The following is a 27,231-nucleotide window of genomic DNA, read 5'->3' as shown; positions in this document are numbered from 1 at the left end:
CTGAAAACTTATTTCTCAACAATCAGCAAGCTAATTCTCAACTACCTGCCTGGAAACCCCAGGGACAAAGCACATTCTTCTGAGCGGTACATTTCAGGGATGCTCTCTGTCACACTATTATTAAAGTCTGACTGGCTGACTATGTCCTGGGTGGATCCTGTGTTGGTTTCTGACTGCTCCTGAGGACACAATCGATTTACATTCAGTTTAACATGTATTATGTATCAGGATGGTTAGGGACTGGACATACAGAACAGTGGCAGACGAGGCAGGTAAAATCCATCCTGGGCTTAAAGTTCAATGGTATATACAAGATTTCTTATCAAGCTAGTCAGGAGCTACGACTAGAAAAATGTTGCCTTTCATTCTTGAGTATTTAAAAATCATGCTATAGAAACCAATATTTCTTTGGACCAAAGAGGCCCAGATTTTTATAAAGTACAAAGGGCTTAGAGTGAAGTGATATCTCGAATAGTTTATACTGAAGAATATTCAGGTTTTGGATGTTAATGAATTTAAGTCTCTTCTCAATTATGTACTACAACAGGGAAGAACATTCGGGAGGCTTTTAGTAAATCTTAAACTGAATTTAGAATCCCAGCTGCTCAGATTTAATGCCTTTAAAAATACGATCAGCTCTCGAGAACAACATTGTAGATGTGCTCCCGCAACAGACTGCCGGTGTCTTGAGATGAGGGGCTGCGTTCTAGCCATCATGCAGCCTCAGTGCCTAGCACAGTGTTTGTCGTGGGGTACGTACTCGGTAAAAGTTGGCTGAATCCCTGAATACCAGAAAGAAAGAGCACATTATTTATTCCACAATGGGAAATAACCTTTTCATTTTTGCACTGAGGATGTGTTTTGCCTGAAAATGCTCTGCGAAGAAAGAATGTAAAGCAAATAAAGTCTGTGACCCTAGAGGAGCTAAGGCAAGGGACAGGCTTTCCCATCTTGTCTGCTGGGAGACCAATTTCTCCCATTTCCTATTGCATGAGGAAAAAGTTCAGTATCACCTCCTACTTGAGTGACACCAGCAGGAGCTCAAGCATGATCATTTTGTATCCACAGAGCTCGCATTTGTGAGGTAGAAGAGGCTCAGGTGTGATTTAGGACATTTCTTTTATTTTTTTGATGGTTTCCAATTTCTATGAGGGAATACAAATAAACAGACAATGATTTGGAACTGCTTAAATGTTTAAAGCAGAATAGTGATGATATAAATATGAGCAGGACATCAAAGCTGATAATAACTCAGCTTTTTAGTTGACAAGCAAAACAATGATGGTTATAAATAGGAAACTGTTGTGTGAGGTTCAGAGGGAAGGGACCAAGGATGTCCCAATCCTTAGATAGGAGAGTTGCCTGAGAGTGTCTCTAAAAACATCCTTTTTGAAGAAATGTGAAATTAATATTGCTAAGTGTTGAGAGGAGGCTTAGCTTTGGCTGAACGCTGGCTATCCCTCTGCCAAAGGCTTGCTGGCTGGTCCCTGCTGACCCTGGGGAGGAGAACCTACTTGAAATGGCAGTGTAAGGTTGAGCTCATGGTAGCTGTAGAAACAAACAGAAAACTGAGCAGAGCTGAACCCTGAGAGCAATGGGTGCTGCCATGGTAACTCCGTGCTGTGTGAAATGAGCAACCACATCCTTTCTTCAGATAAATGTCAAGGGACTCTCCTAAGAAATAGAGCAAAGATTTATTTAGGGGAAAAATAGCTTCTAAATGTGCTATCCTCTTACCCTGGGAGTAGCAGAATAGCCTTCGAGTATCACGTCGATCGTCTGGTCAGGGTACAGCTCCATTCTGACGGGATGGAGCTGAAACACGGGGCCCAGGGGCACCCTGGACTCCTGGGAGCCCTGAGGTTGGGGCTGGCTCTTAGCAAGACCCTTCTTAGCCCGGCCCTTCTTGCTCAGCTTGCCCTGTGGACGAAAATCTTCATTCATCCAGAACAACTGTTGGACCCGACGCCCTTTGTTGGTCAACTTGAAGCGATAATAGTAGGTGTCCAGGCTGGAAAAGAGGAGGCAGGGGTTGAGAGCACTCAGCTTTGGGGTGTTCTGTTCAGTTTACCACACTTGGGATTTACTCCTCTGAAAGTACTTAAAAAGGGAGTAAAGAAATGGACATTATTATTTTTTTTAATTTAGGAAGGCTACATGATGAGGCTATGAGGAGGCTCCGCAGTAACACTTTTAACACAGGACACTTTTATGTCCATTAAAACATAATGGAGTCCACAGCCTTGAGTCCGGCACCTGGGTCTGGTCCCTGAGTTTCCATCACCAGGGACAGGGCACAGAACACAGACACAGTATGTGCGAAAACCACTCTAATTTATGAGAAATGATTCTGAGGAGTGATAGGAAGACAAAATACCTCCTGGAGGAGAAATATATTTCAACCCCTGTTGAGTAAATTTCCACTGACTGAGCAAAATACCTTGTGATGTGCTCAACTTGAAGGGCACTTGGAAGAGAAACCACATATACCCAGCAAGCCCGGCCAGAGCTCAAGGGGACTGTATGATGGACCACAACCTCAGCTGGATTAGTCATTTTTCCTAGACTAGTCCTTTAAAAATGCTGCTATTTCATTCATGAATTCATTTTTTTGTTCATTCATCTATACTATAAATATTTATAAAGAACCTCTTGATTGGCTCTTTGTGAGGCACGGGATTTCTAAGAACTTGGCTCAAACATGATTTTGTTTAGTATTTTTTTAAAAACTGATTTAGGGGCACTTGGGTAGCTCAGTTGATTAATCTGCCTTCATCTCAGCATCTGCTTTCAGCTCAGGTCATGATCCCAGGGTCCTGGGATCAAGTCCCACATCAGGCTCCCTGCTCAGCACGGAACCTGCCTCTCCCTTCTCCTTCCTGCTTATGTTCTCTGTTGCTATCTCTATCTCTCTTTTTCAAATAAATATATAAAATCTCAAACTCAACACATACAAAACAGATAATCATATCAAAAAATGGGCAGAAGCTATGAACAAACATTTCTCCAATGAAGACATACAAATGGTTATCAGACACATGAAAAAATGTTCATCATCACTAGCCATCAGGGAGATTCAAATCAAAACCACATTTAGATACCACCATACACCAGTTAGAATGGCCAAAATTAGCAAGACAGGAAACAACATGTGTTGGAGGGGATGTGGAGAAAGGGGAACTGTTGGTTAGAATGCAAGTTGGTGAAGCCTCTTTGGAGAACAGTGTGGAGATTCCTCAAGAATTTAAAAATAGAGCTTCCCTATGACCCTGCAATTGTACTACTGGGTGTTTACCCCAAAGATACAAATGTAGTGAAAAGAAGGGCCATCTGTACCCCAATATTTATAGCAGCAATGGCCACGATCGCCAATGTGGAAAGAACCAAGATGCCCTTCAACGGACAAATGGATAAGGAAGATGTGGTCCATATACGCTATGGAGTATTAGCCTCCATCAGAAAGGACGAATACCCAACTTTTGTAACAACATGGACGGGACTGGAAGAGATTATGCTGTGTGAAATAAGTCAAGCAGAGAGAGTCAATTATCATATGGCTTCACTTATTTGTGGAGCATAACAAATAGCATGGAGGACTTGGGGAGTTAGAGAGGAGAAGGGAATTGGGGGAAATTGGAAGGGGAGGTGAACCATGAGAGACTATGGACTCTGAAAAACAATCTGAGGGTTTTGAAGGGGCGGGGGATGGGAGGTTGGGGGAACCAGGTGGTGGGTATTATAGAGGGCATGGATTGCATGGAGCACTGGGTGTGGTGCAAAAATAAAGAATACTGTTATGCTGAAAATAAATAAAAAAAATTAATCACTCAAAAAAAAATCCTAGAAAAATAAAAATAAAATAAAATAACTGATTTATAAGCTTACTTAAGTTTTTTTTCCCCCCAGGGAGAAAACTCATCTCAGAATGGAGGACTTTTTTATTTTTAAAATTTTATCAGGCTTTGAGACTTCATCCCCTCTGTTTCTCATTACAAATAGCATCATATCTAATAAGTAAGTTGAAGCATCAGATAAATAATGAGTATTTGCCAGCTGTCAGATGTAACCATATCTATCTAATTATGTGTCCATAGAGCGTGTTTACTACAGTAGCTTGACTTCATGGTTAAGTCCAGGCTTTAGGGAAATAATAAATAATACAAACTATTTATAAAGTAGGCAGTGTCTCTGTCACTTGTACATGGTAGGTGTATCTTTCATCCTCACAGCAACCCAGTAATAATATCTTCTCCCATCTTATAGGTAAAGAAATAGAAGCTCTGAAAATTTAAGGGCGTTGCCCCAATATACGCAACCAGAAGAGGCGCTATATGGGTTTTTCTTCAGACAATTACGTTCAAAAAGTTGGCCAACTGTTTCTGTAAAGAGATGAATAATAAATACTTCAGACTTTGTAGGCCATGTGGTCTGTCATGACAACTCAACTCTCCATTGTAGTGTGAAAGGGGCCCCAGAAAATGTCTGTGTAGGAATGGGCACGGCTGTGTGCCAGTAAGACTGCATTTACAGGAGCAGGCAGTGGGCTGCTGTTTGCGCACCCCTGTTTTTGATGCTTCTCCTGGAGGTGGCTGGCATCATGATTTTATGGTGAAAAGAGTAACAGCAGGGTTTGTCCAGAGGAGAAATTGGCAGCTAAAAGCTGCTGTTTGCTTCTGCATTCATAGACAGCTATTAGCTAACCCTCCATTTCTAGGCAAGTGTCAGAAAATCCTCGGGGGCTATCTGACACTATTTGGAGACTAAGGAGAACATGTAATTAAGTCTGGCATGCAGTGTATTGTTTTCTATAATTATATTTGAGTGCACTTAACAAGAAATTTGGAAATAGAAGCATGGTATGCAATGACAAAATGCCCTAGCTTATGGCCACTAGATGGGTGGAGAGGAGTATTTTTATACCTAGTTGACACAAAAACTGTAATTGGATGCTTCTCTCAAAACATGTGCAATTCAACGATCTGACTCGCCTGTTACTTCATGCCTATTGGTTAATGTAGTTTCAATCAAGTGTCCTGTGTTGTAGATGGAGCAGAGGAAAAGGGGTGTGGATGGGCTTTTGGGGAGGGCCCCTAACTGATTTTTGTCAGGTACATCCTCTATAAGTATAGCGTGTCCATCTTGGTTTCAAGGCCTGTTACACCAGCCAGGAGATCTGTTCACAGTATTGCCACAGACAGGCCAGATTCAGCTGGCCCCCAAGAGTCCACTAGCAGCAGCCATGTGACTTCTCTGGGGAGCCTTGAATAAACCCCCACATATATCCTCCCCTGTTAAATACCAGAAAAATTACCAGCCTTGTAATAACTGATAATATACATTTTTAATCTTCCAAGTTATACTCTACTCAGGTCACTACCGAGTTGCGTCTGTGTTTTCTACATTCATGGAGAGGAATTAGCAGTGCATCAGAATTGAAGAGGAGACATCAGGGTTGAGATTCTAAATTTGTCACAAAGAAGCCACTATATGTTTGAGAGAAAAACGAACTTCCAGAATTCTCTTCTCTAGTGTGGAGGGATACAGCCTAGAGAACTCCACTCCGCTGTGCCTAGGAAATGTCTTCTGGCAGATAATGTACCCATTTGGAGGGAGATTAAAGACAGGAAAAGGGAGGGGAGGCTAAAGACGCTAGTTCTATTTACTTAAAATAGTTTTTCAGGGTGCCTGGGCGGCTTTATGGGTTAAGCCTCTGCCTTTGGCTCAGGTCATAATCTCAGGGTCCTGGGATTGAGTCCTGCATCGGGGTCTCTGTTCAGCGTGGAGCCTGCTTCCCCCTTTCTCTTTCTCTGCCTGCCTCTCTGCCTACTTGTGATCTCTCTCTGTCAAATAAATAAATAAAATCTTTAAAAAGAAATAAAAGTTTTTCAAGGTAGAGGAGATGCTCAGCTAATGCAACATCTCTAGTGTCTGTAAGAATCAACCCAGGAAGTCTCCCTACCTAAAATGTGCTCCCAAATTGAGTTCTGGAGCAAAGGGCTTATCTGAGACAATGGTGGAACCAACTCCAGAAGCCTGGACAGGAATCCGGTAAGTGTTGCTATTTTCTACGTCCAAGACGACCGTGTCTTTGAATGTCAGGATGTCATTCACGTTGGCCGTCAGCGTCAGCTGAAGATCGGTTTCCGGGGGAACCATGCCCTCACTGGGTTCAACCGTCCACAGGGACTTTTTGTGTGCCTGCAACACAAGACTACAAGTTAACAGTGAAGATATTCTTGGCTTTTCATTCTGTTCATGTCGAATGGCTTCAAATGGCTGGCACTGCACATCAGAGACAAACATTATTTTTTTGAATCAAAGCAGCTGGGTGTTTGTTGGCTTTTCTTTTTTTCAGAAAGCAATCTGATTCTGAAGAGCAAACCTACAATTCCACTTTTGAATGCTCTGTGAAGGTTCTTTATATCTCTTTCTCAGGATGACAGTCCAGTTCTCTAACAAGCTTATCATTTTTTTAAAATTTATTTATTTATTTATTTGACAGACAGAGATCACAAGTAGGCAGAGAGGCAGGCAGAGAGAGAGAGAGAGAGAGAGAGGAGGAAGCAGGCTCCCTGCTGAGCAGAGAGCCCGATGCGGGACTTGATCCCAGGACCCTGAGATCATGACCTGAGCCGAAGGCATCAGCTTAACCCACTGAGCCACCCAGGCACCCTCTAACAAGCTTATATTAATGATCTGCCTTAGTCTCCAAATTCTGAGATACCAATAGAAGGTACAGCATCTTTCCTGGAATCTGTAATTTTTAAGACAAATGTTTTTCAAGGGCAAAGTTTCTATGATGTTATAGTGAGGATGAACAACTTTCATTAATGAACACAATACAGGAAGTTTTGATATATATTATTTCATAATCAATGGAATTTCATTTGCTAATGTTTCAAACTCATTTTGAAATAAATGACAGGACTCATTAATAGAGTTGAGAGTGATGCCCACCAATCTATTTCCATTAACCACTTAGAATCTCATAGCTCACTCTTTCCTCCCTAAGGTCTTTGGCCAAATGATACCTCTCAACGAAATCTACTCTGCCTATCACATTTTAAATTGCAAACCTTCCCCCCAGTACTCCTGATCCCCTTTGCCCTGTTCACTTTTTTCCCCCTGGATCTCAGATTTTGGAAGGTGAAGAATTTACTCCATCAGAACACAGAAATGGACGCATAACTTGGTATTTCAACTCCTATGGGGAATTGTAGGCCTGGGGTTCATACCTGTCTGCTGTTAGGAAAAATGGAAGTGCAGCTTCAAGAAAAAATAAGAAAGTTCTAGACCAGATCATCTCAGCTGTTGGCCCTTATTCCCAAATTAGTGGTCTTGGAGCATTCTACATAGTTTTGCTCACTTATGAGACTCAGCTTACAAATAAAACATAAATCAATGCCATTTTTTCCTTCTTTTATCAAAAAGCAAAAGCCTTTCAGAAGAAGGTTCTGTCCTGTTATAGCCATTTATTTTCCTCCTCTAGCCAGTAGCACAGGTCAATCCTCTGTTCACAACGAAGATAGGGTGTCACCAGCTTAAGTGCTATTTCGACTCGGGGGACATTAGTTTTCAATGGATGCGTACCATTTCTGTCCTGATTCCTGCTGACACAGGTTGGCTACTCTGGAAAGAAGATATGAAGTTGTTCTCAAGGGCTGAATTGGAGAGCTTTCTTTTCGATGAAGCTTATTAATCAATGTTTGGCATAAAAACAAGCAGCAAAGTATACCATAGAGCTCACGAACAAGGCACATTAAAATGCCAACTGCTAAGGTACTGGACTATTCTTCTCCAAAGTCAAGCTTTAAACTGCTCTAACACCCTTGTGTCTCTTTGCTCTTTGACTTTTAGGGATGTCCTTTGCTACTAGGAAGGACTTGGCATATGTGATATTTTCTGTAATTAGATGGCAGTTCTGATGGGAGAAGGAACGGATGAATGATGATCATCATAGCTATGGGGGACACTGCACAACCTTTCAAAACCCCAATAGAGTAAGATGAAGGACATGGGTTAGGCAGAAGGGCTCTGAAGGAAAGGGATGTGGGTTCGAGTCCCAGCGCCACTGCTTTCCAACCACTGGATCTTGGGCATGTTACTTAGCCATGCCCGGGCTCAGTGTTCTCATCTGGAGCTTGTGACACCAGCTGCACCCTCCCCTCGGTGCTGACTGTGGTGATGCTTCAGCGAGGTCTGGCATGTGAGACTTGGAGCAGCGTCTGACAGGGTAAGTCCTCACAAATGACGTCATTGTCATCATTTCACCAAAATATGAAATGCTCCACATGACACATGATTATAGGCTCGCTGTATTTGCTAAAAATAATAGATTACAAAACTGAGGAAACAAAGAGGGATGCTAAGGAAGCACATGACAGACACTACCCTTGCCAGAAGAGAAACAGCATGTGAGTGTCTGTGGAAGGCAGAGTTGTAAGGTGGCCCCCAAGGTGTCTGTGTCCTGGTGTACAGGTATCTTTTCCCAGTTATTTAATCGAACATGAATCTAGGTGCTATGAAGGGATTTTGGAGATAGCGTTAAGGTCCCACGTCCACTGATTTTAAGATGGGGAGATTATCCTTAGTGGATCCGATGAGCCCTTCAAAGGGATTGGGCTCACTCTGGAGGACAGTATGGTGATTCCTCAAAAAGTTAAAAATAGAACTATGCTACAACCCAGCAATTGCACTATTAGGTGTTTATCCAAAGGATACAAACAGTGATTTGAAAGGGCACGTGCACCCCAATGTTTATAGCAGCAATGTCCACAATAGCCAAACTGTGGAAAGAGCCCAGATGTCCATCAACAGATGAATGGATAAAGATGTAGTGCGCGCACACACACGCACACACACACACACACACACACACACACACACGGAGTACTACTCAACCTTCAAAAAGAATGAAATCTTGGCATTTGCAATGATGTGGATGGAACTAGAGGGTATTATGCTAAGTGAAATAAGTCCATCAGAGAAGGACAAATACATGATTTCATTCATATGTGGAATTTAAGAAACAAAGCAGATGGACATGGGGGAAGGGAAGGAAAAAGAAGATGAAAACAGAGAGGGAGACAAACCGCAAGAGGCTCTTAACTATAGGAAACATACTAAGGGTTGCTGGAGGAGAGGTGGGTGGGGGGAGGAGGTGACTGGGTGAGGGGCATTAAGGAGGGCACTGGGTGTGACGAACCCTGGGTGTTACATGCCGCTGATGAATCACTGAATTACCTCTGAAACAAAGCAAAACAGAACAAAAAAGGTGGGGAGATTACCCTTAGTGGATGAGATGAGCCCTTAGGGTTTCACATATTTGTTCCAAAAATGATAAACATGGGCTTTCCGAAGCCTCCATCTAAACTTCAGCAATCGCTGTCTCTGGTTCTGGTTTTTTCCGAGAATCGGGGGTAAAAAGGCTGAGTCCTTAGAGCAGCCCGTGAACAACACATACAGAAGGTTAGTACATGCGCGCCCACGGGACTGTGAGACATGGAAGGGTGATGGTCTTCTGAGATTCAGAATTCCATGCCTGCTGGTGCTGAGTGTGACACCCTGACATTTCACGTGTCTGAAGATAACGTCTGCTTTTTACCTGATAATAGTGCATCAGCGCACTTCTGAGGCAGCGCTCAGCTCCCAAGGTAATACAGTCATGTTTCCTCATGGTGTTTTTAATACTTGCCATGAAAGGTGGAAGTGAATGCTATTGTTTGCACATGTCATCTCAACAATAAATGAGTGGGAATGTACTTAGGCAGACTTCCTCTTCCATGGTGCAAATGACCGTGGAGCTTGAAGAGAATGCTGTGGGCTTTCTCCAAAATGACTTGTTTGCCAGTTAAAATCTGCAAGAATTTCCTTCCATGGAATGAGAAGGCACAAATAACAACAGGAACCACTGTGCAGAGCTAGGGATTTCTTTGGATTAATGTGATTATCTCAGCAGACGATCAATTCTTTGTGGAATAAGGACAATGAACAGTCACAGAGGCCTCTCTCTTTTTTCGTCTGCTAAATGCTATCTCGACTCATTTGATTCTCTTCCCTGAAGTGAGTCACTTTGCTACTTAAAATAATTAACTGAGAATAAGGAGATGAAGTGTGAAAGAAACGGTGCTGGGGCTTTATAAGAGAGCCAGAGAAGGGTAATGTTTACAGGAGTGGGCTCTGAAGTCACATGACTTGGTGGTCGACTATGGACTCTGCCATTTGTAGCCACGTGATCCAGGACTAATTAAAAAATCCATTTCAGTTTCCTCATTGTTAAATGTGCTGTTTGAAGATGAAATAAAATAGGTGCCAAGCATCCAGCATTTTGTCTACCATAGAGTAAAAGCTCAATAAATGGAGGGTATTATTAACATTATCTATCAAAACTTCACATCCAGTTCCCTTTCCTGCTGGTGTCCTCCCCAGTCTTCAGTAGTGACAGGGTTCTTTCTCCCAGGCCTGACCCTGCGCCTCTCCTGCTGAAGATACTGGAAGGCTCTCCAAGGTCTGGACCAATGGTGTCGAATCCTTTATTCCCTTCGAGAATGCGATGGAAACCCACCACAGAAAATGTAAACACACACACACACACACACACTTTACATATAATTTCTAGGGTTCATGGTGGATATTTGCCACTTACTCCATGTACAACATGGCAGCCTATAAACAAGACTGGAATACCAGACAGAAGCCTTTGGTCTGGAGAATCTGTCCCCAGTTCTTCATAAGAGGGCCCCAGTACACTTGTCCAGGCTTCCTTCCTAGGCACTGTCAATTTTCAACATGCACCCCCGGCTTCTGCCCTACCAGCTCACCCATCATTCCCAAAGGTACCGAACGTCATCACTGCATTTAACCACGCTAGTCTCGGGGATCGCACACCCCCTTTCTTGGTCTTCCGCCTCCTCCTTCCAGTCTCCACTCAAATGTTTCATGTATGAACACTTTAAGTTTTATAGAAGAATTAATCCCTTCCTCCCTGTGGGTACATATCATAACACAGTGCACCATAAGACTGGATTGGTTGTGTATTCATTTCCTCTTCTGAGATTGTAAACCCTTCAAAGAAAGAGACCATCCTGTGTGTTTTGATGCCTCTCACTTCAGTTAGCACAGTACCAGGCATGAGGAAGGTGTTCAAAAAATTTTTTTTTGTCAATAAATACATGAAAATACTCAGCCCTACCAGGAAGCCCAAGAAGCACTTACAATAAGACTTTTTTTTTTTCTCCATCTGCCAGATTTGGCAAAAATAAACCAAATGCTGGCAAGGGTCTGGGAGACAGTGACATGCTTCAGCACTGCTGGGGGCAGGATGTAAATTGGTATAAATTTTCTAGGAGATAATTTCACAAGATATGTCAAGTCTTTTAGTGATGTTCATGCCAAAGGATCATTTCTAGAAGCTCAGTTTAAGGAAACGGTGAGGAATGCGATTGGCAATGAGGACACGAGCATTGTTTACGGTGGTGAAAAACTGGAAACAATTTATCAGTAGGGGATTAATGAATCAACTGTGGTGGATCCAAGAGATGAAATAAAATCAGTCACTGAAATGATCTGAACAGGAATATTCCTTAATGATTCATATTGAACTTGACTATACTTCATTGCTGAGTGAAAATAGCTGGTAATGAAGTACTGTTATCCAATGGGAGGGGTTAGAAATACACAAACATACACACACACAGTGATGTTTCAGAAGATATACACTGAAAATTTAAGAGTGATTATATGCTTGGTGGCAGCATGAGTGGGTTTTTTTCTTTTTCCAATTGTTCTACAAGGATAATGTCAATTGCATGGTAAGAAGACATGCATTTGTATTTATTGAAGAAAGAACCTGTCCTAAAAGGATATGGGCACTCTCTTTAGCGCCCATGTAATTTTAACTTTGTTTGCTCTCTTGATTCCATTTCATTCTCAATTTCTTTATTTCTTAGAAGTTTTTCTTTGTAAGTAAATAATACAGGTATACAGCGTAAAACTCAAATGAGTATAAGGGTCAAGAATCTCTCTCTCTCTCCTGTCTGTTGATGGACACTAGCTGCCATCCCGAGAGGCAACCACTTTTGGTGGTTTTCTGCATATCTTTCCAGAGATTCTTTATGACTTTAAAAAAAAAAAAAAAGCCCATTTACATATATACTATGTTTTCTTACTCAAATGGTAATAGCTTAATACTTTCCTGAAGCAAGATTTAAATTTTCAAATTTTTATGAAATGTACACATACGAATAATTTGCAGTCATATGGTTCTAAGAAAAAAAAACCATGAAAAATAGTAATCCCTTGAACCGACTCTTCCACCCTTCCCCACTATTCCCATCTTTGTCCTTCAACAGAGGCAACAGCTATTCATTCTTTTTGCATTTTCTTTTAGCATTTGCCTTCCTCTAAGGCATCTACTGCTACTTCTTCACTTTACAATTGGAGCATTACCAGTTTACTTCTCTCTACAGAAGACAATGACAGCTCTCTTCTTTTCCTCTCTCCATCACTTTTTTGCCCCCCCCTCCATCCAAATATAGTTAAAATGTATTTTCTGGTGAGAATCTATACTATTATGAGCATGCGGATACTATTCACAGCTGAGCTATGAAGAGCGTACTGTGATTACATTTCCATTTGTGTACAACTTTTATTTTCCCAGGAGTTAGTGTCTTGTCTTTGCTTGTTGTTGGATGTATCTATCATGGACGCATCCCCAAGCTCTCAAAGGGGTAAATGTCCTTTCAGTACTTTCAGAAACATCCGATTTTGTATCAGCTGCATTTTCTTAGAGATAAATCTCTCCTGGAGTGGCTGCTCTCTGGCCTCCTAAGAATGCCACATAGCACGCTCTGTGTATTCCTTGAGTTTCTTTCCTGTATCTGAGCCCCTGTATCCCAGATCTCATGTTTTCCTCACTTTGGTGGGGAATGTTCTTCAGTACCTTCCCAAGGAATGATTCATGGAGGGTAAATGCTTTGATCTTGCATGCCTGAAATATCTTTATTCTACCCCCACACTTGATTAATCTTGTGGTTGGATGAGGAATTCAAAACTAAAATTTATTTTCCTTCAAAAAGTCTTTTTTTCACCCCAGGTTTGCTGTCTAGAAATTAGAGGTCACTCTAGTTCCCGATTTTTTTTTTTTTTTTTGAGCACAAATACTTTTCCATCTGGAATTTAAAGGTGTATTCTCTAATGGGCTTATTTTCATTAATTATTCAGCATATTTGATGAGTCTTTTCCATAAGTTCTGGAGACATTCCTTGCATAATCTCCTCACCTCCATTTTAAAATTTATTCTTTATGGAACTACTTATTTGTATCTTTAAAATGCTGGAAAAAATCACTTAATTTTCTAATCTTTTCTCCTTGTTTCTAGCTTTCCCTCCTGTTGTTCTACTCTCTAATAGCTTCTCAATTTTATTTTTCAATTCTTTTATCAAAATTTTCCCTTATGTGACTGTATTTTTAACTTCTATGACAATTTTATTGCTCCTTTAAAAAATATATCACCCTGCTCTTATTCATGGAAAAAAAAAAAGTCATCTTTTATTTTCCTGAGATTACTAATGATCATTTTAAGCTTTCTTCTCACTGTATTGCCTTTGTCTCCTCCAGGTTTTCAACCTCGTGTTTTCTGGTTCCCTGCTGCTGCATTACAGGCTTTCTTTTCTTTTCTTTTCTTTCTTTCTTTTTTTTTTTTAATATTTTATTTATTTATTTGACAGAGAGAGAGAGAGATCACAAGCAGGGAGAGAGGCAGGCAGAGAGAGAGAGGGGGAAGCAGGCTCCTTGTTGAGCAGGGAGCCCGATGTGGGGCTCGATCCTAGGACCCTGAGATCATGACTGGAGCTGAAGGCAGAGGCTTAATCCACTGAGGCACCCAGGTGCCCCTATAGGCTTTCTTGACACAGCTTCATTCAGTCCTTGTGAAGCACTAAAACTGTATGCGCTTAAGCAAGGGCCACCAGATATTTTAAATGCCCAACTATCAGTTTATTTCTGCCTTTCCTTGAAGTTAGTGAAACTGCCCAGAGAATATTCCAATCTGCTGATCATGTGCTGGGGATTAAGGGAGAAGGGGGCCTTTCAGAATGAAAACTTGCTAGTAGTTCTCTTATTTTCACAATGGTAGCCTGCCCTCAGCAGTGCCTGAGAGTCAGCAGCCAGTTTACTATTATTCCTTTTCAAATAAATGGTCTTTGTGTCTCTGGTTTTAAGCAGTTTTACTATAATGTGTCTAGATGTGGTTGTCTTTCTATTTATCTTGCTTTATGTTTATAATTTTTTTAAAATTTATTTTTTATTTTCAGCATAACAGTATTCATTATTTTTGCACCACACCCAGTGCTCCATGCAATCCATGCCCTCTATAATACCCACCACCTGGTTTCCCCAACCTCCCACCCCACGCCCCTTCAAACCCCTCAGATTGTTTTTCAGAGTCCCTAGACTCTCATGATTCACCTCCCCTTCCAATTTCCCCCAACTCCCTTCTCCTCTCTAACTCCCCATGTCCTCCATGCTATTTGTTATGCTCCACAAATAAGTGAAACCATATGATAATTGATTCTCTCTGCTTGACTTATTTCACTCAGCATAATCTCTTCCAGTCCCGTCCATGTTGCTACAAAAGTTGGGTATTCGTCCTTTCTGATGGAGGCATAATACTCCATAGTGTATATGGACCACATCTTCCTTAACCATTCGTCCACTGAAGAGCATCTTGGTTCTTTCCACATTGGCGATCGTGGCCATTGCTGCTATAAACATTGGGGTACAGATGGCCCTTCTTTTCACTACATCTGTATCTTTGGGGTAAATACCCAGTAGTGCAATGGCAGGGTCATAGGGAAGCTCTATTTTTAATTTTGAGGAATCTCCACACTGTTCTCCAAAGAGGCTTCACCAACTTGCATTCCCACCAACAGTGTAAGAGGGTTCCCCTTTCTCCACATCCTCTCCAACACATGTTGTTTCCTGTCTTGCTAATTTTGGCCATTCTAACTGGTGTAAGGTGATATCTCAATGTAGCTTTAATTTGAATCTCCTTGATGGCTAGTGATGACAAACATTTTTTCATGTCTGATAGCCATTTGTATGTCTTCATTGGAGAAGTGTCTGTCCATATCTTCTGCCCATTTTTGGATATGATTGTCTGTTTTGTGTGTGTTGAGTTTTTTCATCCTTTTATTCCTTTCCCTTTTCATTTTGGGTGGTTTCTTCTGACATATCTCCCACTTCCACAATTCTCTCTTCATCTGTTCTAATAAGCAGTTAAGCCCATCCACCGAGTCCCTAATTCCAATTGTATTTTTCAGGTCATCAGTTCCATTTGTTCTCTTCTATACTTTCTTTAGTTTTACCAAAATTTTAAATCTTGCCTTTTAGTTCCTTGAGCACATTAAGCGTATCATAGTTTTCTGTTCAGTAGTCTTATCTCCTTGTATGCCTGGTTACTTTTAACTTAACTGTTAGACTTTGCATATCAAAACTGTAGATACACAAAATATTTAAAGCTTAGAATAATGTTTTCTTCCTTTGGTGAGAGTAATATATATTTGCTTCTGGGAAAGATGTGGGGAGAACTAACAATTCTAGATGTTCTTTGTCCAGGCAGAGATTAAAATAATTTGAAATGAGGGTCTGTGTTAGTTTACTTTTGTTCCCAGGGTGTAACTTTGTCAGAGTACTAACCAAAAGTCTGAAAGTTTCACCAAGTCCAATCTTCTCCAATGTTTATCTCTCTAGCAAGTCCATATTTCAATTTTTATCTTCACAGACCTGTGAATTTTCTGAATGCTCTTTTTAGTTTTTCAACTTCTGCAGGGATTCCATAGGAAAAAGTCACAAATGTTGAGCATATATTTCTTGGTTTCCTTTTTCTTTTTGTTTGTCACTGGCTTTGGTACTTTTAAACTCACAGTTTTTCATAATTTTGTCCAGATTTTCTCCTTGTTCTTAAAGGGAAGTAGTTTGGCATAGTAGATTGAATAAGAAGTGGTTGGTCACTGGTCTGCTAAAAGTTCTTAGAGGTCAAATAATTGCCCTAACTTTTGATTTCCCCATTTGTGGGGGAAAAAGTCTGCAGGAATTTTAAGGCCAGCTGAGTTTGGATGCATGAGGGAGGCAGGTATATGTAATTTACATCGCTTTAAGTAATATGTACCACAATCTTTTCAGGTTACTAGGATGTATCTTTAAACAAGGACTGTAATGTCCTTTCTGAAAGTCACTGCCTTCTTGAAACTCAGTGAACGCTGTCAGATCAAACACAAAGCATGAAGATAGTTAACTAAAAGGAAAGAGGACAGCTCCTAAGCATGTAGACATGAGTTACACAAATTTCAGGGAGCATCTGTACAAATAAATGAAAAAAATAAGCTCCAAGGAGATAGAGAATCAGAAAGCTATTGAACTTGAAATTTCTAAATACTAACCTATTTTCTAATAAACCTCTTTTCTTTGATGTGGAAGAACATATATGCACTCATTAATACAAATATTTTCTACTTTATAAGAAGGCTTCATTGTCAAAAATTTAGAGAAACAAGTGAAAAGTGAGGAAAAAGGCAGCTTTAGAGCTCCCATTTCACAGATCTCTATACCATATGGATCAGTTTGTTTGAAATCTTAGGGCCTCTCTGAATGTGCCTTATTTATTTCTCTTTCTTATCTAGGAAAATAAAATAAAGGACCTTAAGGTATAGTGTCATAAAGATTTAAGTCTTTCCATAAGTCATTTCACCTAGATCTTTTTGGCTGTCAACATTAATAATCAAAGCTAGCATTTATTGAATGCCAAATGCTTATCTTTTACCAGGCACTTCCTAGATATATTATCATGTTTAATCTTCTAGATGCCATTATTAGTTCCATTTAAAGGAAAGGGGTCAATCTCAGAAAGGTTAAATAACTTTCCCAGAGTTTGAACATGTAGAATTAGGACTCCATTCCAGATCTGCCTGACTATAACATCCTTACTCTTGATAGTATGGAATACTACTTCAACACTCATATATTAAACAACTCTTTGTTGAGTGACTACCATATGTTAGACAACTGTGTGTGACACATGACTATGCCACCCTCTGAGAATGTTGCCCTTCCCTCTTAGACACATCCCAATTTAATGTACTAACATTCCATGGGGGGATTTTTTTTCTTCAAAAGTATGAAACTTAATGCTGCATACAACAATTTAATTACAGATGTTTCTAAAAAAGACCCAAGTGCCATCCTATGAAGAGCTCTCCCATGTCATTTATGCTCCTCCAGTTTCTGTCTTTTTTGCTTATGACAGGGAAGAGGAAATGGGCCTAAGAAAGAGTATGATTTTCTTCCTGAAAAACATTATATAATCTTGACATATGTTTGTTGGTGCTCTTATACTATTAATAAACCTTTACACTATACTACTTATCACTTCTTGTTTTTTTTTCATTATATAAAAGTGTTTTTTCATTTTATACTAGCTTATTATTGAATATGACTGCTCTCCATGTACAGTCAGAATAAGTTTTTTTTTTTAAGATTTTATTTATTTATTTGACAGAGAGAGATCACAAGTAGGCAGAGAGGCAGGCAGAGAGAGAGAGAGAGAGGAGGAAGCAGGCTCCCTGCCAAGCAGAGAACCTGATCTGGGACTTGATCCCAGGACCCTGAGATCATGACCTGAGCCGAAGGCAGAGGCTTAACCCACTGAGCCACCCAGGTGCCCCAGAATGAATTATTTTGTTGATAATGACAATGACAGCCATCCCTTAAAAGTGACATGAGCTGGTATCTTAGTCAGTTAAGGCTGCTGTAACATAGACTGGGTGGTTTATAAACAAGAGAAACTTATTTCTCATAGTTTTGAAGGGTGGAAGTCAGATCAGAGCATCAAAATGGTCAGGTCCTGGTGAGAGCCCTCCTCCAGGTTATAGACAGCCATTATTTTCATTGTATCTTCACATGATGGAAAGGGTGGAGTTCTCTGGGGTCTCTTTTTTGAGGGTGCCAACCCCATTCATAAAGACTCCACCTTCATGACCTAATTACCTCCCCAACCCCTAACCTACTTATACCATCATATTGGGGGTTATGATTTCAACATATGAATTCTGGAGGGATACAAACATTTAGTCCACAATGATTGAGTACATGATGCTGCTGGTAATGGAGAAGAAGTTATAAATTTTTATGGAGGAGGGAAAGTAGAATTTGGAAAGAAAAATACATCTGATCAATATAAATGAAGTTTTCCTTAATCTCCCTCTGTGGTGACCAGCATTAACTGTAAAACTGAATAATAAATAAGTAGAAAAAAACAATTTGCTAAAGTTAATTAAGAGCTGGAACAGGCAGAATAAAGATGGAAAGTCTTGCAAATCATGCAAGAAACCCATATATTTTTCTTTTGTTTTCTAGATACCCTGTATCCAGAAATACCCTGTTCATTTGACAAATGAACAAAACCTCGGCCTTTCATTTTGGCTTTAGCTTAAATTCAAACTACTCATATTCAATCAGGAGAGCTGCCCTTCTAAATTCAGGAAAGGTGCTGACCCATCATGTTACCTAGTATTCAATCAATAGCTTTCCTTTTTACAGTGTGGTTTATAATCAGTATGACCTACCATTGTCTTCTGGGTTTCACATTTAGCTTTGACAAAGTAAAAGAAGTCTCAAGTGAGAGTCAGGGTAAGAGGCTCACAGCTCTCTGTCAAGTACAATCCTTTGCTTCTGTAAGTTTCTTGATATTTATTTTTGTCCTTTGTATTCTCTAGTCCCTGAATAAGTCCTTTGGAATGGTTCTCAGGAAAAGCACAATTCATTTTGGAATGGCTATGACATTCATGTGTTAAAGAAAAGATGCCAGGGCACCTGGGTGGCTCAGTGGGTTAAGCCTCTGCCTTTGGCTCAGGTCGTGATCCCAGGGTCCTGGGATCGAGCCCTGAATTGGGCTCTCTGCTCAGCAGGGAGCCTGCTTCCCTTCCTCTTTCTCTGCCTGCCTCTTTGCCTACTTGTGATCTCTGTCTGTCAAATAAATAAATAAAATCTTTAAAAAAAATAAAGAAAAGATGCCCATCATGATAAACTAGAACGTTATCCTCTTATTTATCTATTCTTGTCAATTTATTTTTATAGATTTCTCATAACTAAAGCAAAGATATAAGAAAATTCTGCTCCCTTATGCCAAATAAAGACAAAATTCACCACCCTTTTGTAAGTACTCACTATAAAAATTAGTATAGAGAACTGACTATAAATCAATATTTGAAACACAACCTTCACTCTAGAAAAAAACTCTAGAAAAAAGAGATACAATTTTGAAACAAGGAAGAACCAGGCATAGTTATACTCCAAAACAAGACTAACATTGTGTGGAACAGAAGCAATAAGAGGGTCCTGAAGCCACAGATCTTCTGGGCTGTATGTCCTAAAATCAAAAAGGAAACTCGAGGGACAAAAAGAAAGCCAAAAAGATTTTGCAGGAAGTAAGGGATAAGAGCTAGAGTTCCCAGCCAAGAGCGCGTCCCTGAATTTGAAAGAAGGCTGAGCAAAGCTGTGATGTTCTCAAGGCAATAGACACACAGTTGTGCCAGTGGTGGTGGTGAAGTACAGACTGTCATGTAGACAGGTCCTACGTCAAGCCATTGTCAAGTATAATGACTGAATCTGATTTTTCCAGTATCCCCATGGGGGAAAAAAGGCTCAACACTTGATTCTGGGCTTGTGATAGTTGTTCAGGGTTAAGGCAAATCAAGAAAATGTTAGACAAGGAGGCAAGACTACTGAGAATGAGAAAAAATATACCTCATGCTAGATTAATCTATCATTTAAAATTCCAAATGCTAAGAAGGACGGTTACAAACAATCAGCTAATGAATTAATTCTCAATGAATCTATAGAACTAAGTGAAATTATTTATAAAGTCTTTCTGAGGTCCTCAAAGAGATGGGTAGGATAATATATATGAAACAAAAATTATGAAACAAAAACAGATATGAATCAAGAATAGTGCTTTTGAGTAATCAATTATAAATCTTGGAATTGAAAAATATAGACACTGAAATTAAACTAAAAAATTAAATAGATGAGATAAACTTTAAATTTTCTGAAATCAAAGGCAGAATCTGTAAACTAGAGTATACTACTGAGGGGGCAGCACAGAAAGATGAAGAGATGAAAGACATGGATGAGAAATAAAAATAGACATGTAGTAATGTACTAGAATGTGTGTGTGTGTGTGTGTGTGTGTGTGTGTGTGTGTGTGTAGTTTGCTCAAAGCAGGAGAGAGATAGAAGGATGAGCAAAGAAGAAACATTTGAGGAGATAATGGCAAAAACTTCCCAGTATTTAGAAAGGTCAAATCTTTCAACACCTTTAAAGAAAAATCTACAAAAACCAAGAATAAAAACACAATCTTAAAAGAACCTTGTGAGAAAAAGAAATGATATATAAAGGAGTAATAATCTAACAATGGAATTTTATCAGCAATGACTGATTCCAGAGATCAATCTCCAAAAAAAAATACTGTCAAATAGAATTTCATACTTAGCTAAACTATCGTGCAAGAGTGAAGGGGAAATCAAGATATAGTCAAATATACATAAACTATGAGACCTCTATATAGCACAGAACTTAGAGATATATAATTTAGCACAAAGAAATATAAACCAAGAAGGAAGCAGAGAGATAGAAAAGAATAAAGAAAAATCAGCAAACAATTTTGTTAACTAGTGAGAAATTAATTACTGACAAAAATCAACAACTTTGTGGTAAAAAAGAGAAGATCCAAAATTCTATACAATAATAAAAAATTATGGAAGAGGGGAAAGGTCAAGATATAATAAATGGGTGGTGGAGTCCTTGTCTTATTCTTGAGGAGGACCAACATTCTTTCATTATTGTTACAAAAAGTTATGATACTTCTTAACAATATAAAAAGAGATAATTAAATAAAATAAGATCTTTCACTTTCAAATGACTATAGGAAATGTATGAGAAGTAGTAGTGGTTGGAGGAGGGCTTGGAGAAAATTCAATATAAAGCAGAAAAAGAAATAAATAAAGAAGGAAAAAAGTCAGAATAGTATATGGGAAATGTCAGGGTAGAAGTGAGTTCATATACATCAATAATAATAATAATAATAATAATAATAAATTTTAAAAGGTCTTGGTATGGAAGGTTGAATAATGGGCCTTTAAAAATGTCCATGTTCTAATCCCTGGTATCTCTGAATATGCTGCCCTCACATGTCAAAGGGGCTTCCAGATGTGATTAAGGATTTTGAAATGAACAGATTATCCTGGGTTATTGGGATAGTCCTAATGTGGTAACAAAGGTCTTTATAAGAAAAAGTCAAGAATGTCAAAGTCAAGAATATAAGGATGGAAGCAGAAGTCAGGGAGGAGGGAAGATGGTCTGTTGCTGGCTTTGAAGATGAAGGAAGGGGCCACAAGCCAAAGGATGTTGGTGGCCTCCAGAAACTGTAAAAGGCAAGGAATTAATTTTTTTTCTAGAGTTTCAAAAAATATATACAGCCTTATAAATGCATTTTAGACTAATGTCATCCAGAACTGTAAGATAATAAGTTTGTTACAGCAGCAATAGGAAACTAATATTCCTGTCAATTAAAAGTCAGAGGCTATCATTAGATTTTTAAAAATTGGGTCATATGCTACTTAAAAGAGATTTTAAGTTGACACACAAAACAAACACACAGACACACACAAATCTGAAAACAAAGGACTGGAAAGATATACCAAGAAAATGCTAACTGAAAGAAAGCTAAAGTAGCAATATTACTATCAGGCAAAATAGAATTTAAGTTAGAAAGCATATTTAGGAATTAAAATATACAGTGTCCTATGAAAAAAGGAATAATATACCAAGGAGAAATAAAAGTCATGAATTTATATGCACCTATTAACAGAGTTTTGAAATATATGGAGAAAAAAATTGACATAATTACAAGCAGAAATGAAAAAGTGGAAGAGTTTGATAAAATTCTATCAGAAACTATTATATCATACAAATAATTAATAAGGCTGTAAAAGATTTAAACAATATAATCAATAAGTTTGATCAAATATAAATACACAGTCTTTCACACCCAATCACTTGAGAGTCTATATTCTTTTAAAAGGTAATGTGAAATATTTATAAAAACCAACCATAACTATGTCTCCCAAAATACAAATTCGAAGACTATGTATCATGCAATCAATGTGTTCCAACTTCATTACAGTTAAAAGTTATCTATTAAAATTCTATAAAAAAGGGAAATGTAAAGAATTAGAAATATATACCCCAACATATAACTCACATATTAAAAAGAAAATCACAGTAAAATTTACCAAATATTTATAATAAAAAGGTATTACAAATAAAAATGATGATTATGGAGCCAAAATTTTGCATAAAGAGAATATTTATAAGCTTAAAGGCATGATAAAAATGATTTAAAGTATTGTTAAACATTCCAATTAAAGTTTCCTGAAAAAGAATGAAATAATTATAAATAATATAGGAAAATGTGATAAATTTTATGAGCAGAAATTAGTGTATGAACATTTAAAAATCATCAAAATCATATTTGGAATAATTTTATGCCAATACATTTGCATTTAGATTAAATGAAAATTTTCTAGAAAAATTTAAATAATCATTATATAAAATGAATTTTAGTTAAAATTTCATAATGTTTTATATACCTTTCTACCCTCAATAAACACATGAACTTCCTATGACTAAATGTCTTTATCATCAAGGAATGGATCCTACTTTATGTAGATTATATAAAGATCTTTTCCAAAATTTAAAAGAGGAAAAGCTAACTCATATTATAACAATATGAGATTCTTGATAACCAAACCAGAAAAATGCAATGTAAAAAAAATTACAAACAGATGCAAAAATCTAAATAATATGACAGCAATCATATCAAGAGTGTACTCAAATAATACAACTGGTTGGAGTCATCCTAGAGAAGGTAAATATGATTCACAACTGGAAAATCTATTAACTTAATCTACTGTATTAACATATTAAAGGAGAAAAATCATATCATTTGAATAGATACAGGAAATGCACTAAGTTTTAGTACATGTTCATGATATCAGAATAGGAATGGATGAAAAACTTCCTGAACGGGACGTAAGTATTTAACACAAATCTGTAGGAGATATTATGCTTAGAGTAAAACATTTGGAGCTTATTCATTAAAGTTAGGGATAAAACAGACATGTTCACTCTACCTTACTTTACTATTCAATATTACATTGAAGATCCTACCCAATGTGATAAGGCAAGAATGAGAAGGAAGGTATCAGGACTGGAACAGAAGTCTGCACTTGAGCGTTTACCAACAATTAGAACTAATTAAGAGATGTGTGGCAACGCTGAAGGCTGATACAGATGGATACACAAAATTCAACAGTGTTATTGTACATGGTTAATATTTTTAAAATTTAAATTCAATTAGCCAACATATAGTACACCATTTATTTCAGATGTAGTGTTCAGTGATTCATCAATTGCATATGAAACCCAGTTCTCATCACATGCCCGCCTTAATGCCCATCACCCCGTTACCCCATGCCCCCCACCTCCCTTTCCACAACCCTCAATTTGTTTCCCAGAGTCAACAATCTGTCATGGTTTGTCTCCCTCTCTGATTTCCTCCCATTCAGTTTTCCCTCCCTTCCCCTAAGATCCTCCATGCTATTTCTTATATTACACATATGAATGAAACCATATAATTGTCTTGCTCTGATTGACTTATTTCACTTAGCATAATATACTCCAGTTCCATCCACACTTATGTAAATCAGTGTAGTAGGTAGTCATCCTTTTGAATATCTGAGTAATATTCCATTGTATATGGAATGTATTTATATGGTTTATACCACATCTTTATCCATTCATCTGTTGAAGGACATCTCCACAGTTTGGCTACTGTGGACATTGCTGCTATGAACACTGGAGCAGGTGCCTCTTTGTTTCATTATATCTGTATCTTTGGTATAAATACCCAGTAGTGCAACTTCTGGGTCATAGGGTAGCTCTATTTTTAACTTTTTGAGGAACCTCCACACTGTTTTCCAGAGTGGCTATATCAGCTTGCAATCCCTCCAACAGTGTAGAAGAGTTCCCTTTCTCCATACCGTTGCCAACATTTGTTGTTTCCTGTCTTGTTAATTTTAGCCATTCTAATTGGTGTAAGGTGGTATCTCCTTGTGATTTTGATTTATATTTCCCTGATAACAAGTGATGTGGAGCATTTTTTTTTTCATGTGTCTGTTGGTCATTTGTATGTTTTCTTTGGATAAATGTCTGTTCATGTCTTCTGCCCATTTCTTGACTGGATTATTTCTTGGGGTGTTGAGTTTGAGAAATTCTTTATAGATCTTGGATACCAGCCCTTTATCTGGTGTATCATTTGCAAATATCTTCTCCCATTCTGTAGGTTGCCTTTTTAATTTTGTTGACTATTTCCTTTGCTGTTCAGAAGCTTTTTATCTCAATGAAGTTCCAATAGTTCATTTTTGCTTTTGTTTTCCTTGCCTTTAGAGATGTTTCTGGCAAGAAGTTGCTGTGGCCAAGGTTCAAAGAGGTTGTTGCCTGTGTTCTCCTCTAGGATTTTGATGGATTCCTGTCTCACATTTAGATCTTGCAACCATTTTGAGTTTATCTTTGTGTATTCTGAATCATAATGGTCCAGTTTCATTCTTCTGCATGTGGCTGTCCAATTTTCTCAGCACCATTTATTGAAGAGACTGTCTTTTTTCCATTGGATATTCTTTCCTGATTAGTTGACCATAGAGTTGAGAATCCATTTCTGGGCTCTCTATTCTGTTCCATTGATCTATGTGTCTGTTTTTGTGGGAGTACCATGCTGTCTTAATGATCAGCTTGAAGTCAGGCATTATGATGCCCCCAGCTTTGTTGTTGTTGTTGTTGTTGTTTTCAACATTCTCTTGGTTATTCAAAGACTTTTTTCTGTTTCCATACAAATTTCAGGATTATTTGTTCCAGCTCTGTGAAAAATGTCAATGGTATTTTGATAGGGATTATACTGAATGTGTAGATTGCTCTGAGTAGCACGGACATTTTAACGATATTTCTTCTTCAGATTCATGAGCATGGAATGTTTTTCCATCTCTTTGTGTCTTCCTCTCTTCCTCAAATTTTTTTCCTAAGTGTTTTATAGTCTTCTAAATACAGATCCTTTGCCTCTTTGGTTAGGTTTATTCCTAGGTATCCTATGGTTTTTGGTGCAAATGTAAATAGGATTGATTCCTTAAGTTCTCTTTCTTCAGTCACATTGTTACTATATAGAAATGCAACTGATTTCTGTGCATTGATTTTGTATTCTGCCACATTGCTGAACTGCTGTATGAGTTCTAGCAATTTTGGGGTGGAGTCTTTTTGGTTTTCACATGAAGTATCATGTCATCTGCGAAGAGTGAGTGTTTGACCTCTTCTTCGCCAATCTGAATCTTTTTTGTTTCTTTTTGTTGTCTGATTGCTGAGGTTAGGATTTCTAGTACTATGTTGAGCAACAGAGGTGAGAGTGGGCATCCTTGTTGTGTTTCTGGCCTTAGGGGAAGAGTTCTCAGTTTTTGTCATTGAGAATATTTGCTGTGGGCTTTTTGTAGATGGCTTTTATGATATCGAGGCATGATCCCTCTCGCCCTACATTTTGAAGAGTTTTCATCAAAAAATGGTCATGTTGTCAAATGCTTTTTCTGCATCAACTGAGAGAATAATATTATTCTTTTCTTTTATTAATATGATCTATCATGCTGATTGATTTGTGAATTTTGAATCACTCTTGCATCCCAGGAATAATTCCCACTTGGTTGTGAATAATCCTCTTAATGTACTGTTGGATCCCATAGGCTAGGATCCCGTTGAGTATTTTGGCCTCCATTTTCATCAGGGATACTGGTCTGTTCTTCTACTTTTTGATGGGGTCTTCGCCTGGTTTTGGGATCAGGGTAATGGCTGGCCTCATAGAATGAGTTTGGAAGTTTCCCTTCTATTTCTATTTTTTTGAAACAGCTTCAGTAAAATAGGTATGATTTCTTCTTGAAATGTTTGGTAGAATTCCCATGGGAAGTCATCTGGCCCTGGGCTCTTGTTTTTGGGAGGTTTTTGATTATTGCTTCAATTTCCTAGCTGGTCATTAGTTTATTCAGATGATCTATTTCTTCCTGTTTCAGTATTGGTAGTTTGTTTCCAGGAATGCATTCATTTCTTCCAGATTGCTTAATTTGTTGGCATAGAGTTGCTGGTAATAATTACTACTAATAATTTCTATTTCCTTAGTGTTAATCGTGATCTCTTCCCTTTTATTCATGATTTTATTAATTTGGGTCCTTTCTCTTTTCTTTTGGGTAAGATTGGTTAGAGGTTTATCTATCATATTAATTCTTTCAAAGAACAAACTTCTAGCTTTATCTGTTTTACTGTTCTTCTATCTAGTTAATGATTTCTGCTCTAATCTTTATTATTTCTTTTCTCCTGCTCGGCTTAGGTTTTATTTGCTGTTCTTTCTCCAGCTCCTTTAGGTATAAAGTTAGCTTGTATATTTAAGATTTTTCTAATTTTTTGAGAGAGGTCTTTTTTTGTATTGCAATGTTCCTCCCTCTTAGGACCACTTTTGTTGTATCCCAAAGGTTCTGAACAGATGTGTTTTCATTCTCATTAATTTCCATGAATTTTTTAAAGAAATTTTTAAATTCTTTAATTTCCTGGTTGACCCATTCAGTTTTTCCTAGGATGCTTTTTAACCTACAAGTGTTTTGAGCTCCTTCCAAATTTCCTCTTGGGATTGAGTTCAAGTTTTAACTGAAAATATGCAGAGAATAATTCCAATCTTTTGATATCAGTTGAAACCTGATTTGTGACATAGTATGTGATCTATTCTGGAGAAAGTTCTATGTATACTTGAGAATAATGATTATTCTGTTGTTTTAGGATGGAATGTTCTATATATCTGTGAAGTCCATCTGGTCCAGTATGTATTTTTTTTTTTTTTTTTTTTTTAAAGATTTTATTTATTTATTTGACAGAGAGAGATCACAAGTAGGCAGAGAGAGAGGAGAGGAAGCAGGCTCCCTGTTGAGCAGAGAGCCCGATGCGGGACTCGATCCCAGGACCCTGGGATCATGACCTGAGCCGAAGGCAGCGGCTTAACCCACTGAGCCACCCAGGGGCGCCTGGGTGGCTCAGTGG

General features: G+C 38.4%; 1 protein-coding gene across 1 annotated transcript in view; it reads right to left on the bottom strand.

Moving 5' to 3' along the window:
• Positions 1–27,231, bottom strand: part of HYDIN (HYDIN axonemal central pair apparatus protein) — a 326,854-nt gene that overhangs the window by 159,340 nt on the left and 140,283 nt on the right. Inside the window, exons 19-20 of the mRNA XM_059381282.1 lie at positions 5,960–6,198; positions 1,738–2,011 (exon numbers count right to left, since the gene is read on the bottom strand). Coding sequence (XP_059237265.1) covers positions 1,738–2,011; positions 5,960–6,198 — 513 coding nt within the window. The remainder of the gene's footprint in view (positions 1–1,737; positions 2,012–5,959; positions 6,199–27,231) is intronic.

The sequence above is a fragment of the Mustela nigripes genome, chromosome 17 (assembly GCF_022355385.1).
Source record: "Mustela nigripes isolate SB6536 chromosome 17, MUSNIG.SB6536, whole genome shotgun sequence".
NCBI lineage: Eukaryota > Metazoa > Chordata > Mammalia > Carnivora > Mustelidae > Mustela > Mustela nigripes.
Note: the sequence above shows the minus strand (reverse complement) of the source record. Positions and strands in the feature narration are given on the sequence as shown.